General features: G+C 33.4%; 1 protein-coding gene across 4 annotated transcripts in view; it reads right to left on the bottom strand.

The window, feature by feature from the left end:
- The window catches only part of LOC140441409 (sorting nexin-13-like), a 1,016,720-nt gene that overhangs the window by 385,078 nt on the left and 618,009 nt on the right, over positions 1–13,633 (bottom strand). For all 4 annotated transcript variants that reach the window (XM_072532120.1, XM_072532123.1, XM_072532119.1 and 1 more), the window contains 2 exons: positions 5,495–5,876; positions 4,551–4,828 (listed from right to left, as the gene is read on the bottom strand). In XM_072532120.1, the coding sequence (XP_072388221.1) occupies positions 4,551–4,828; positions 5,495–5,876 (660 nt within the window). The remainder of the gene's footprint in view (positions 1–4,550; positions 4,829–5,494; positions 5,877–13,633) is intronic.

Raw genomic sequence — 13,633 nt, 5'->3', positions numbered from 1 at the left:
ACGGGTTATTGTCAATGTGTACTGGAATCAAAAAGCAAAGGTTAGAATCGAAAATATCGATAGTCGATACAGAAACTATAGAAATCAAAAGAGGTGTTAGACAGGGTTACGTACTATGCTGGATTTTTAAGGAAGAAATATCAGAGGAACAACAGGGTATATCAATAAACCGAAAAATCTTGAACAACACCGCTGTTTTTGCAGACAGTCTAGAAGCACTGCAACGCTTAGTAACTTACTTAACATCAAGTCAATATAAAATATGGACTACAAATGAACGTTAAGAAAACCAAGTGCATGATTACTGTTAAGCAACATACAGTAGGAAGGCTAGATATCGAGGCAAAATAAGTAGAAAAAGTGAATAACTACACATATCTGGGAACCTGGGTTAATGAAAACAATGACTAAGGTCGAGAAATAAGGAGACGCATTGAAATAGCACACTTGATATGGATATTGAAGAAACTCGATTTGGATTCCGTAATGGCGTAGGTACCCCTGAAACTCTATTTGCATTCAACGTACTAATCCAGAGATGCTTGGATGTGAACCAAGATATGTACGTCTGTTTCATAGACTACAACAAAGCTTTCGACAAAGTCCGCCACAAAGAGCTAATGGACATCCTCAAAGCAAAACAAATACAACACAATGACCTTCGAATTATAACAAATCTATATTATAAACAGCAGGCACACGTACGCATTAATGAACACACATCAGAAGAGTTCGAAGTTAAAAGAGGAGTGCGACAGGGGTGTGTATTGTCACCACTACTATTCAATGCATACTCTGAAGAAATTATGAAAATAGCTCTTGAGGGAGAAACTGCAGGAATCAAGGTCAATGGAACACCAATTAACAACATTAGATATGCGGACGATACTATCATAATAACAGACAACCTCCGAGACCTCCAAAAGCTAATGAACAAGATAGTTGAGTATGGAGAGGAATATGGATTATCAATAAACACCAAGAAAACCAAATTTATGAGGATATCAAAAACCCAAAATAATGGTGAAAGCCTGACAATTAACGGTAGTGCTTTAGAACAAGTTGAAAACTACCACTATCTTGGCACAATAATTAATCACACAAACGATTACTCCAAAGAAATCAAAGTTCGAATAGAGAAAGCACGTACAAACTTCAATAAAATAAGAAAGGTACTTTGTGCAAGAGAACTAAAATTGGACTAGAATTAGGCTGGCAAGGTGCTATATTTTCTCGACTCTGCTTTATGGGATAGAAGCATGGACACTTAACGCGTCGACTGCTAAAAAGTTGGAAGCATTTGAAATGTGGGTGTATAGAAGAATCCTGAAGATATCATGGACCGAGCATGTAACAAACAACGAAGTCATGAGAAGAATCAACAAAAGAATGGAAGTATTGGAAACCATCAAGACACGAAAGCTGCAATACCTGGGGCATGTTATGCGTAATGAGAGAAACAACCTACTTCAATTGATTATACAAGGGAAAATCCAGGGCAAGAGAAGTGTAGGAAGAAGAAGAATCTCATGGTTGCGTAACTTGAGGGAATGGTACGGATGCACATCAATTGAACTATTCAGAGCAGCAGCATCTAAGATCAGAATAGCCATGATGATTGCCAACCTCCGTCGCGGAGATGGCACGTGAAGAAGAAGAAGATTGAAATAGCAAGACAAGCATTTATCAAAATGAAAACAATGTTTGTTAATTGGGTGCTTCCTCTGGAGCTAAGTATAAGAGCCTTAAGATGCTACGTGTTCTTGACTTTGTTGTATGGAATGGAAAGCTGGACACTAAAAGTGGATAATATAAAGAAGTTGGAATCATTTGAGATGTGGTGCTATAGAAAGATTTTGAAAATACCATGGACCCAACGAAACAAATGCAGAAGTGTTAAGAATGCTACAAAAGGATTGCGAGGTCATAAAGCACATCAAAACAAGAAAGCTGGAATATGTAGGCCACATTACCAGAGGTGCGAACTATGAGATATTAAGGCTCATAATGCAAGGCAAAATCAAGGGTAAAATCCATAGGAAAATGAAGAATTTCCTGGCTAAGAAACCTACGAGAGTCGTATAGTTGCAGCTAAGTAGATCTTTTCAGAGCAGCCGCCAATAAGGTACGGATAGCTGTGATGATAACCAACCTCCGATAGAAGAAGGAACTACAAGAAGAAGATAAGAGTATGCATAAGAGAAAACTGGAAAAATTAAATTTCGTATATATATTTAGGGATTCTACAGTATTCACTGCCTTCCCTCGCTCAACCGTTTCCATCTCTCTCTGTTGTTCCATTCTCCATCGTTCAGTCCTCTCTTACTCATGGCGTCGTCTACTTCGTTCCTCCAGGATTTTCGGGGTCGTCCTCTTTTCCTCCTTCCTATGGGGCTCCATTCGGTTATTTTCTTTATCCGTCTGCTGTCGCTAGTTCTTCTTACATGTCCATACCACTTTAGTCTTTTTTGTTCTATATATGTTAGTATGTCTGTTTCTATTGATGTTCTTTGCTTTATTTCGTCATTACTTCTCCTATCCATTCTTGTTACTCTGCAGCATCTTCGCAGGCATTCCATCTCTGTTGCTACTATCTTACTGCTGGTTTTCTTGTTTATGATCCAATTTTCAGCCCCATATGTCATAATACTTCGCACTAATGTTTTATAAATCTGCGTTTTTGTCTTCATATTTAGGTGTCTATCCCACCATACTGAGTTAAGTTGTCGGATTGCTGTTCTTGTTTGTCCTAATCTTTGTGTAATTTCTTCCTCTGTTGTTGCCTTTTTCGTGATTATAAACCCCAGGTATTTGAATTTATCCTTTCCTTTGATTGTTACGTTGTCATCAATCTGTAGATCTTCTATGTCTTCTTCACTTGTAGATAGGTACTCTGTTTTCGCGAGGTTAATATCTAGGCCAGCCTTGGTATATTCTTCTTGTAGTTTTTTCATCATGTAGCTGAGGTCGTCTCGGCTACATCTAAATTTCGTACTTGTCTCATTTTTGTATCGATACTTATATATCGATGAATCGATAGTTATATTTTTGTGCATGAATAGTTATATATCCGATTATGTCTATAAGTACTTATTTACAAAAACAACGGGGATATACAACAATGCACCAACCACAGGGTCATAAAACTACTTAGTCACACTATGAAAGTATGGAAGAGAGTAATTGATAGACGGATACGCGAAGAAACCAAAATATAAATCATAAAATATAAATCATTTTCCGAAATCAGGTTTTATGCAGGGCCGATCAGCAACAGATGCAGTTTTCATGTGAAACAGCTGATGAAAAAATACAGGAATAAGAAAAAGAGTAATATATTTTTCATTGATCTTGAGGAAACATATGATAGAGTTTCTGTATGTTTGAGGCGTAGTGTTAGTAGGAAATACTGAAAGGAATTTAGGACAAACACTGAAATAGTGGAGACAATCTCTCGAGGAAAAAGGTTTAATTGCTTAGTAGGACAAAAACAGAGTATTTGGAATGTTTATTTAAATATGAAGTTACTATAAATAAAATTATAATTTTTGATGGTGAAATAATTGTGAAAAGTAATGATTTTAAATATCTAGTATCGGTATTAAAGAGTAATGGGAAAATAGATGTAGATGTAAAAGATTCCAATGAAACTGAAAGGAAAATTGTATAAAACAGCGGAAGAGCAGCTATGATGTACGACACTGGTTACTTAAAAAGAAAGAGAAATAACAAATGCTTATGGCGGAAATAAAAGTAAAGTTCGTGTAACCTTCTGGCTAAGGTCTAGTGTTAGGATTTTCAGGTCGCGCAAGCGCCCCTAACATGACTTAACGACTACTTTCGTAGCCGGGACCGACGACTTTACGTGCCCTCCGAAGCACGGTGGCAGTTCAGTTAAATTAGAAATTGAAAATTTTGTCGGTGCCGGGATTCAAACCCGACAGTAACATAGCCACTGAGCTACGGCTGCCACAATGGCGAAAATGAGAATGCTTAGATGGATGTGTAGAGTGACACAAAAGGATAAAATTAAGAAGTATGTTAGAGGAAGTTTAGGGATATTGATGCCAAAATGATAGAGAATAGGTTAGGATTGTTCGGTCATGTTTAATGTCGAGACGCTAGTAACCCAATACGATGGCTGATTTGCAACTTCCTGGAAGGATTGGGAGAGGGAGACCAAAGATTTGGAGGAGACGCTTAGACATGTTGGTAAAGGGTAACTTATATTGGTAAGATCTAAAATAGAAACTTATGGAGAGATCTTTTTAGGGAAGCCGACCCGCATAGGGATAAAGGCAAAGGGAATAATAATGATAATAATGTTAAAAATTAATAGTTACACCTATGAAATATATTAGATTTTTGTTGACTCTTAATTGTCATTTCATAATTTTAATTTTTATTTAAAATAAAGTTATATCTACAAATTGTAACAATTAAATTAATAAAATATTTAAGGCAGCAAATTCTTGCCACGCGCCAGTTTATGTAATTATGAAGGGCGCGATCGTCTGAATGTTAAAAACTATAGTAACAAAGTATCTTACCAGTTTCAATAATGTTTATAGTAATATTAAAATCTCCACTCGTAAGAGCTTTCTGGTCAACTTTCTTTTTTTCTTTTATTGCATCAGTTTCGTTTGTAGATGTAGTTTCTTGGCCAGAACTGAAATACTTTATTTCAGACTCATTTGTTCCGACTGGCATCGTTACATCGCTCAACGATCGAACGTGTTTGACGTTTTTGGGATTATCAATGACTGTTAGGAATTCCATTTTCTTAGTAGCAATGGGGAAAGGATCGATGATTTCCAGACTTTCGTTGCTACAATAAAAGTAAGTTTATCAATCTGTGGTCTCAACGTAGTTTACTTAGTAATTCGAATGCTAATTTAACCTCACGACAATAATAATAAAAAACGATAATTAACAAACAAATGAACCGGACATATTAGATGACAATGTTTTTGCATTCATTTTTGGATATGTACTAACCAACTTTGCCGTGCATTCCCTTTATGATAACGATAAGCAACGAGTCAAGACGCCATCTTTTATTTTAATGCCCAAGATTAAAAGAAGAAAACCTAGCGTACAAGAAAAGGTCCATTCCACGTTGAAACGTGAAACGACTTATATAGAGCTAATGAATACACACTATACTGCGGATTAATACACACACATAATAATGATGATGATCATGACGATAACCTAACCAGTGACTAGTCTATATTTTACGTGAAGTATCACGAGGAACTATTTATTGATCATCGTAGATACGATGACAAATGACAAATCCTTGATGTTTATATATATATATATATATATATATATATATATATAAAAAATTATAAAAGGATACTTTTGATGAAAAATTAAAAAGTATATATCTGTTAAACTTGCCCGCATTATGATTTCCTGCTAGTAAAATGGAGTCACATAAAGAATGGGAGTTCTAATTTTTTTAAAGTCGGTATATGTCAACCCTTACCTGTTAATACTAACAACATCATCTTCAGAGTTTGGTTGTTGGAGGAGATCGAGTTCTTGCAACAATTTAACATACGATTTGTTCTTTTTGAACAGTGGTAGATGTTTACTTTCCATCTTCTCGTACGTAGCTTCTAAAACTCCATCAAACCAGGTTTCCGAAGGCGTCTCATTAAGATTACGAATCTTAAAGTGCAGTGCTTGTATAAGTGTTGGTTTTATTTGTACTCTTTGTTCAATTTTTTCTCCTAAGTACTGGTCGTAGATACTTAGCGCCGTCGAACGGATATTCTCGTAAATAGGGCCAAATGATTCAGTAGAACCTTTTATTATTTTTGTTAGATGGAGATTTGAGAGTTGTTGCTCAACGGAAACTTTCCAACCTAAAATATAATATTTTTTTATAATATGGTCATTAACTTTTCCTATAATTTATTTAATATAATATATATATATATATATATATATATATATATATATATAATATCAATAATAAAAACTATTAATCCATGTTAAAATGTTTAAAAAAGTGTAAACATGAAATTTATTTGTAAAATGTAATGTTTATGAAATAAAATAAAGTGCTTATTGAAAATGGCAAATTTGCCGAAACGTTTAAGCAAAAGGTAAATAGTTTTATTAACATCAGACCGACAAACCCAGGAAATAAAAAAGTTTCTATTTAAATATTCACGGTCAGGAAATAACAAACTATATATATATATATATATATATATATATATATATATATATATATATATATATATATATATATATATATATATATAGAGAGAGAGAGAGAGAAGGAGTACGACCGTCAATCCAATATAAATTAAGGAACACTCGAAAAGTGGTGGGTTTTTCGGTCAAAGTGGAGAAATAAAAGACAAAGAAGGTGGCTACTTCATCTATTTATTGAAGACGTTTCGCTTTCTCGAAACAGAAAGCATCATCAGTTCATCTAAAAAGAACAATATGAAAAACCACATATCCATAGAAAAGTTATTAAAAGTGTGTTACCTTAAAAAGACATGTAGAGTCAATGATATTAAATGTGTAAAAAAGCTTACGACAGTGGACATTTTGAGATCAAGTTGTATAAACAATTAATTGAAACTAGGTACACTTTACAAATTAACAAACTTAGCACAGCAAAAGAACATGTGGTAATTGTAAATGTATATAAAAAAATTTTTGTAAAAAACTTAAGTAAAAAACATTAATATTAATATGCAAAGAACTAAAAAGATCATAAGATGCACTTCCAACAGTATATTATTAGTTAAATTTAATTTTGACTTTAGGTAACATTATTGAATAGATTAAGGTTGAAATATAATATTTAAAAGTAAAATGAAGTTACCAGTCTTTAGCTTATTAGGTGCTGCAGGGAAATGAAAGCAACAGGTATAACACCCACCACGCCAACAACGTGAAAAGACAGTGGCCTTGAGGTCAAAATATGACAGAACAGCAAGGCGAAATACCAACCTCTAGTGCAATAGAACGGTACATTTAAAGAATATGATAAATTTGGGTTACAACTTTGTCAGTAAAAAACCAAAAAATGAAAGGAAAAGGTGGTCAAGATCACCATTTTCCCCCCAGTGATTGGTTGAGAAAACCAATGAACAAAACAAGCGAGCTCAATCCAAAATATCATATATTACAAAATCTACGTTGTGACTGGTTAGCCAGCCAACAGGTGAAGATTGATTCAACTTCCATAGTCCAAGGTTCATAGCATTTGGAACTGAGATTGAAAAAGATTCAATGAATCAGTTTTAATTAAAAAAATTTATTAAACAATTCAATCAAAAAACAATTATTTAATATGTAAATGCAATATTGACAAAATAATTAATAAAATGTAAGTTGAATGAATCTAAGTTAAATAAAGAAAGAAAATAATATTTTATTTTATTTTTATTTGAAATTATTTAATATGAAAATATGATAAACATACACCTTAGGCGACAATTTTAAAGTACACAACATATTAAGCCTAATTCTGTAAAATTAATGCATGATAAATTTGGCTCAAGTTACTAATGTCAGTTCTCTTATTAAGAGCATTAGGGTGTTTAAGTATTGAACACATTTCCAAAAACTGTCTTTTAACGAGATTGCGTTTATTGCCAAGAATCTTAACTTCATTAAAGTTCACTTTGTGCTTAGTGTTAATAGCATGCTGGGTAAGAGCACAAGTATGCTTAGATAAGTTGATATTACTGCGGTGTGTCGTAAGACGCCTTCTCAGTGATCTCCCTGTCTGACCGATGTAACATGAGTCACATTCAGCACAAGGTATATGATAGGTGACATTTACTTGTTCCAGAAGGGACAAGGGTGTTTTAGTTTTAGAAAACAAATTTCTGACAGTCTTCGCATTCTTAACTGCAATGTTAACAGGTACATTATTCTGTGTGTACAGTTTAACGAGTTTTTCAGTAACTTGAGGAAAATGAGGTAGAGATGAGTAATGGGTAGTTGGAGTCCCAAGTACAGTATTAGGCAGAACAGTGTTATTAATGGAATTATTTGATATTATTCTAAGTTGGTCACCATTGGGTATGTCATTTAAAGCAGAACCATAGCTTTGTAAGAAAAGGTATTTATTAATAAGGGAGGATGGATAGGAATTCTCAATGAGAATAGTTTTATGTAATTGAAGGGATTCCCTTCGATTAACCGGATGTGTTGTCTATTTAGCCTGCAGCTTAAAGCTTTAATTAGGTTTAATTTATATTTAAAAGGATCTCTTTCACTAATTTACCTCTTTCTAGTGTTATTACCTCCTTAAAAAATCACTGGAACTCCATCCAACCTAACTGTCCTGTATCCTGGGATGTATTTGCAGAACTTTTGCAATTAGTATTTGACACTAATTTTTTGGTCTTTAACGACAACTATTATCTTCAAATATTTGGGACACCTATGGGTTTCTCAATATCTCCCATCCTAGTTAATTATGTACTGGATGATTTACTATCTGACCGTTTGGGTCTTTTAGATTTCCAAATCCCTTTTATTAAGCGGTATGTTGATGACTTATTACTAGCCTTACCCCCAGACAAGATTCAGGCCACCTTGTCTTTGTTCAATGAGTTTGTTCCTCATTTACAGTTCACTGTTGAACTTGAGGACTCCAACACAAATAGTATTCCCTTCTTATACATGCGTGTCATCAGAATGGAAGATAACATCTTAACCACAAATTGGTATAGGAAACCAATGTCCTCTAATAGGTTTCTCAACTACCACTCTTGTCATCCTTTTAAATATAAATTAAACCTAATTAAAGCTTTAAGCTGCAGGCTAAATAGACAACACATCCGGTTAATCGAAGGGAATCCCTTCAATTACATAAAACTATTCTCATTGAGAATTCCTATCCATCCTCCCTTATTAATAAATACCTTTTCTTACAAAGCTATGGTTCTGCTTTAAATGACATACCCAATGGTGACCAGCTTAGAATAATATCAAATAATTCCATTAATAACACTGTTCTGCCTAATACTGTACTTGGGACTCCAACTACCCATTACTCATCTCTACCTCATTTTCCTCAAGTTACTGAAAAACTCGTTAAACTGTACACACAGAATAATGTACCTGTTAAAATTGCAGTTAAGAATGCGAAGACAGTCAGAAATTTGTTTTCTAAAACTAAAACACCCTTGTCCCTTCTGGAACAAGTAAATGTCATCTATCATATACCTTGTGCTGAGTGTGACTCATGTTACATCGGTCAGACAGGGAGATCACTGAAAGGGCGTCTTACGACACACCGCAGTAATATCAACTTATCTAAGCATAATTGTGCTCTTACCCAGCATGCTATTAACACTAAGCACAAAGTGAACTTTAATGAAGTTAAGATTTTTGGCAATGAACGCAATCTCGTTAAAAGACAGTTTTCGGAAATGTGTTCAATACTTAAACACCCTAATGCTCTTAATAAGAGAACTGACATTAGTAACTTGAGCCAAATTTATCATGCATTAATTTTACAGAATTAGGCTTAATATGTTGTGTACTTTAAAATTGTTCCCTAAGGTGTATGTTTATCATATTTTCATATTAAATAATTTCAAATAAAAATAAAATAAAATATTATTTTCTTTCTTTATTTAACTTAGATTCATTCAACTTACATTTTATTAATTATTTTGTCAATATTGCATTTACATATTAAATAATTGTTTTTTGATTGAATTGTTTAATAAAAATTTTTAATTGAAACTGATTCATTGAATATTTTTCAATCTCAGTTCCAAATGCTATGAACCATGGACTGTGGAAGTTGAATCAATCTTCACCTGTTGGCTGGCTAACCAGTCACAACGTAGATTTTATAATATATGATATTTTGGATTGAGCTCGCTTGTTTTGTTCATTGGTTTTCTCAACCAATCACTGGGGGGAAAATGGTGATCTTGACCACCTTTTCCTTTCATTTTTTGGTTTTTTACTGACAAAGTTGTAACCCAAATTTATCATATTCTTTAAATGTACCGTTCTATTGCACTAGAGGTTGGTATTTCGCCTTGCTGTTCTGTCATATTTTGACCTCAAGGCCACTGTCTTTTCACGTTGTTGGCGTGGTGGGTGTTATACCTGTTGCTTTCATTTACCTGCAGCACCTAATAAGCTAAAGACTGGTAACTTCATTTTACTTTTAAATATTATATTTCAACCTTAATCTATTCAATAATGTTACCTAAAGTCAAAATTAAATTTAACTAATAATATACTGTTGGAAGTGCATCTTATGATCTTTTTAGTTCTTTGCATATTAATATTAATGTTTTTTACTTAAGTTTTTTACAAAAATTTTTTTATATACATGTACAATTACTACATGTACTTTTGCTGTGCTAAGTTTGTTAATTTGTAAACTGTACCTACACCTCATCCAAATTCGACGTGCATTAAAAGTAAACAAAACCAGGCTATGCTACGTAAGACTCCATAGGCGTGCGGTTTTGCTTTCATATTTCCTATTTCCTATCAAATTAATAAAACAGTATGTACAATTAAAGATTTGTTTACTATGAACAACGAAGATAAAATATACAATGTTAGTATTATTTTCAAGGAAATTCAAAATTAGCTTACCTACTGTAAAATAAAAAGAAACTTATGATTTGACAAAAATAATAAAGCAGTAATCGCAACGTTGTTTTGACACTTAAACGATCGAAATCGAAACATCAAATACACTTATTTTTTAAAGTAAATTGTGTGTTAGTTCGCATCAAAAGTAGTAACTTATTATTATGTTTTCAGTTTTTATTTGAAAAACAATAAAACTCACGTGATCCAGATTACAAATGTTACCAGAAATTGAAATCTCATTTTACATAAATTTCGTAAATTTGAATACAGATATACCTTAACTTAAAATGTTTTCATAAACGAAAATTTTGTATTAAAAAAAAGTAAGGTATTGCACTTAGCAATACCTTATTTGGAAAATGGCGGAAGGAGAAGTGCCGCCAGAAGTAAAAACTTCTTAAATTGCGTTGAGATTATGAGTATTAATATCTAAGAGCTTCCGGTTTAAACGGGGCTGCCAGTCATGAACTGAGCTCTTAATCGCACCCCATTCGTTTTTTAAGGAAAACGAAGTTTCAAACAAAAACCTATGCAAATGTCCGAAAAAATCATTCGTCAAAAATAAAAACATTCTACATATCTGACTAATAAATAAAACAAAAAACTCACAGTGTAAATTAATATTTTATTCAGAATCAGAGTCTGACGTGCTGATCTCATTAACTACGTTAATTATCAGTGGTTCAACTTGAGTCTCAATGATATTGTCAAGATCCCACATCTTTTGTTCGACTTTCTGCTGAACATGCTGTATACATTTTTGCCATTTGGCAGATGTAATACTAGTAATTCCTTCATGAAAAAGATTTTTCATATCTGAAAATTTAAACGTAGTATTCTTCTCTGCAATATAATTTTTTAAGTCTGCCCAAATTAACTAAATCGGATTAAGCTCGCAGTGGTATGGCGGAAGCCTCAATACTATTTGATTTTTTTCTTTAGCCATTTCATCTACAATATACTTAGTATATTCTTTTTTATGGTTATTTACAATAGCCAAAAGCTCGACTTTTAGAAGCGAGTTGTCAAAATTTATATTTTTTGATCGTAGCCAATTTTGAATGTCCGCTTAATTCGACGCGGTTGTCGGTATTTTTTCCACTCATCTTGAGTGGTACGGTGCATTGTCTAAAACAATAACTGAATTCTTGTCTAATTTTTCTAATATCGTAAAGAACCACTTTTCAAATGACTCGCCAATCATCTTTTCATGATAGTCGCCAGATTTTTTTGACTCGAAAGCCCATAAGGCATCAGGAACAAACCCGTCCTCACTACCAATGTGACAAATGATCAACCTCTTTCCTTTACCTAAAAATAAAGCGATTTTTAATTTACTCTTGAACTGGAAATTAACTACTATAGTAAATGCAAGACATTTATCGTTACACGTCATTACCTTAAAACATATGATACTGTCTTACATTATCTATAAACGATAACGAAGAATAATTTTTAACTTCATAAGTTCACAACATACGTTCTAATGAGATGATGTGCAACGAAATTTGTTTTGCAGTTACTGGATGTGAAACTTTCAACAGACATTTAAACGTACCTGATGGATTTTTTAATCCAGTCGACAAACCATCCAGAAAGGCTTGCCTCGAAGAAACGATAGACTTATCGACCCAAACATTAGATTTCGTATGTCCAGCATTAACCCACGTCTCATCTAGGTAATATATCTTACGACCATCATTTCGGTAAGCTTTAATTTTCTTTAAATATTCCCTCCTCCACAAAACAATCTCATCTTTTTCTAACAACATGCTCTGTCTTTCTCGTTTTTGATACTTAAAATTAAGTGTCTTAAGAACTTTATAAAATGTTGTTCTTTTAAAATTAGGCAGATCATTATCCTCATTAACTACTCTTAAAACTTTGTCTACAGTAGGAATCTCATTTCTAAAATAAAATGCATGCACCTTTCTTCTTATGGCATTACGATCAGCTCTGTCTACTAAATCGATTATTTTGTTGCGAGTTCGACTAACTTTTGGCTCTGAAAATGTGTGAGTGTTTTTATATTCTCTGAGTATATTATAAATACTTCGCTTGCACACACCTGACTTATGTGCAACTCTTATTATCGACTCATCTATTGCTAGAGTAGGATTTTCTTCTATTTCACACTTTTAAATATTTAAAATAATTTCTTTGGTTTTGACATCGAGATAAGATTTTTTTGTTCGTTTTCTTGGAGGACTGAGACTTATTTTGGCAACCTCGTCAGCTGTATCGGTGCTGGACATACTTGTTTTTTTTTATTGAACCTGACGATTTTTAAAAATAATTATATGAATATTAATCTATAAAAACACCATACTTACTTGAAAGAACAAAACAAGAATAAAATACAAATATTAATACTAATAGGTATTTAAAAACTAAGAACCAATGTAGGAAATAAAAGTAAAAAATAAGTACAACGATTCAAGGAACGTTCACTAATTGTGTCATGCAACCAACTGAAAGCCTTAGACTCAAAGATTCTTGCTAAAACAAGTAGCAACTGTAAAATCAATAGAAAATGACTAATTAACATAGGCGTCGCAATTCTCACAATTTAAACCAGCGTTAACTTTTGTTTTTTTAGTATAATTTTTTTAATATAAAATTTTCGTTTATGACAAATATTTTAAGTTGCTGCATTGAATTTCCTTAAAAACCATACTAACATTGCATATTTTATATTTGTTATTCATAGTAGTAGATAGGCTACCTATTTCCTGGCACATCCCCTAAATTGCAACCCCTAAAATCGCAACCCCCGGTTGCAAATGCCAAACGGCTTAACGTAGGATGACGTACGAGGGCTCGTTGGAAAGGGGATGAAAAATGGGGTTGAACGCAGTATGTGCCGTGCGCATCGGAGCATGCCAAAAGGTCATTACGTCATATCTTTGGTTCTATTGGTCCGATCGGGGCGTACGAGGGCTCGTTGGAACGGGGAGGAGACGGGGACACAAAAAACAAAGATGGCAGCATTGCCAAATGGGCGCTAGAATGTATC

Source organism: Diabrotica undecimpunctata, chromosome 5, assembly GCF_040954645.1.
Source record: "Diabrotica undecimpunctata isolate CICGRU chromosome 5, icDiaUnde3, whole genome shotgun sequence".
Classification (NCBI taxonomy): Eukaryota; Metazoa; Arthropoda; class Insecta; order Coleoptera; family Chrysomelidae; genus Diabrotica; species Diabrotica undecimpunctata.
The sequence above is the reverse complement of the archived record's forward strand: the minus strand, read 5'-3'. Positions and strand labels throughout refer to the sequence as shown.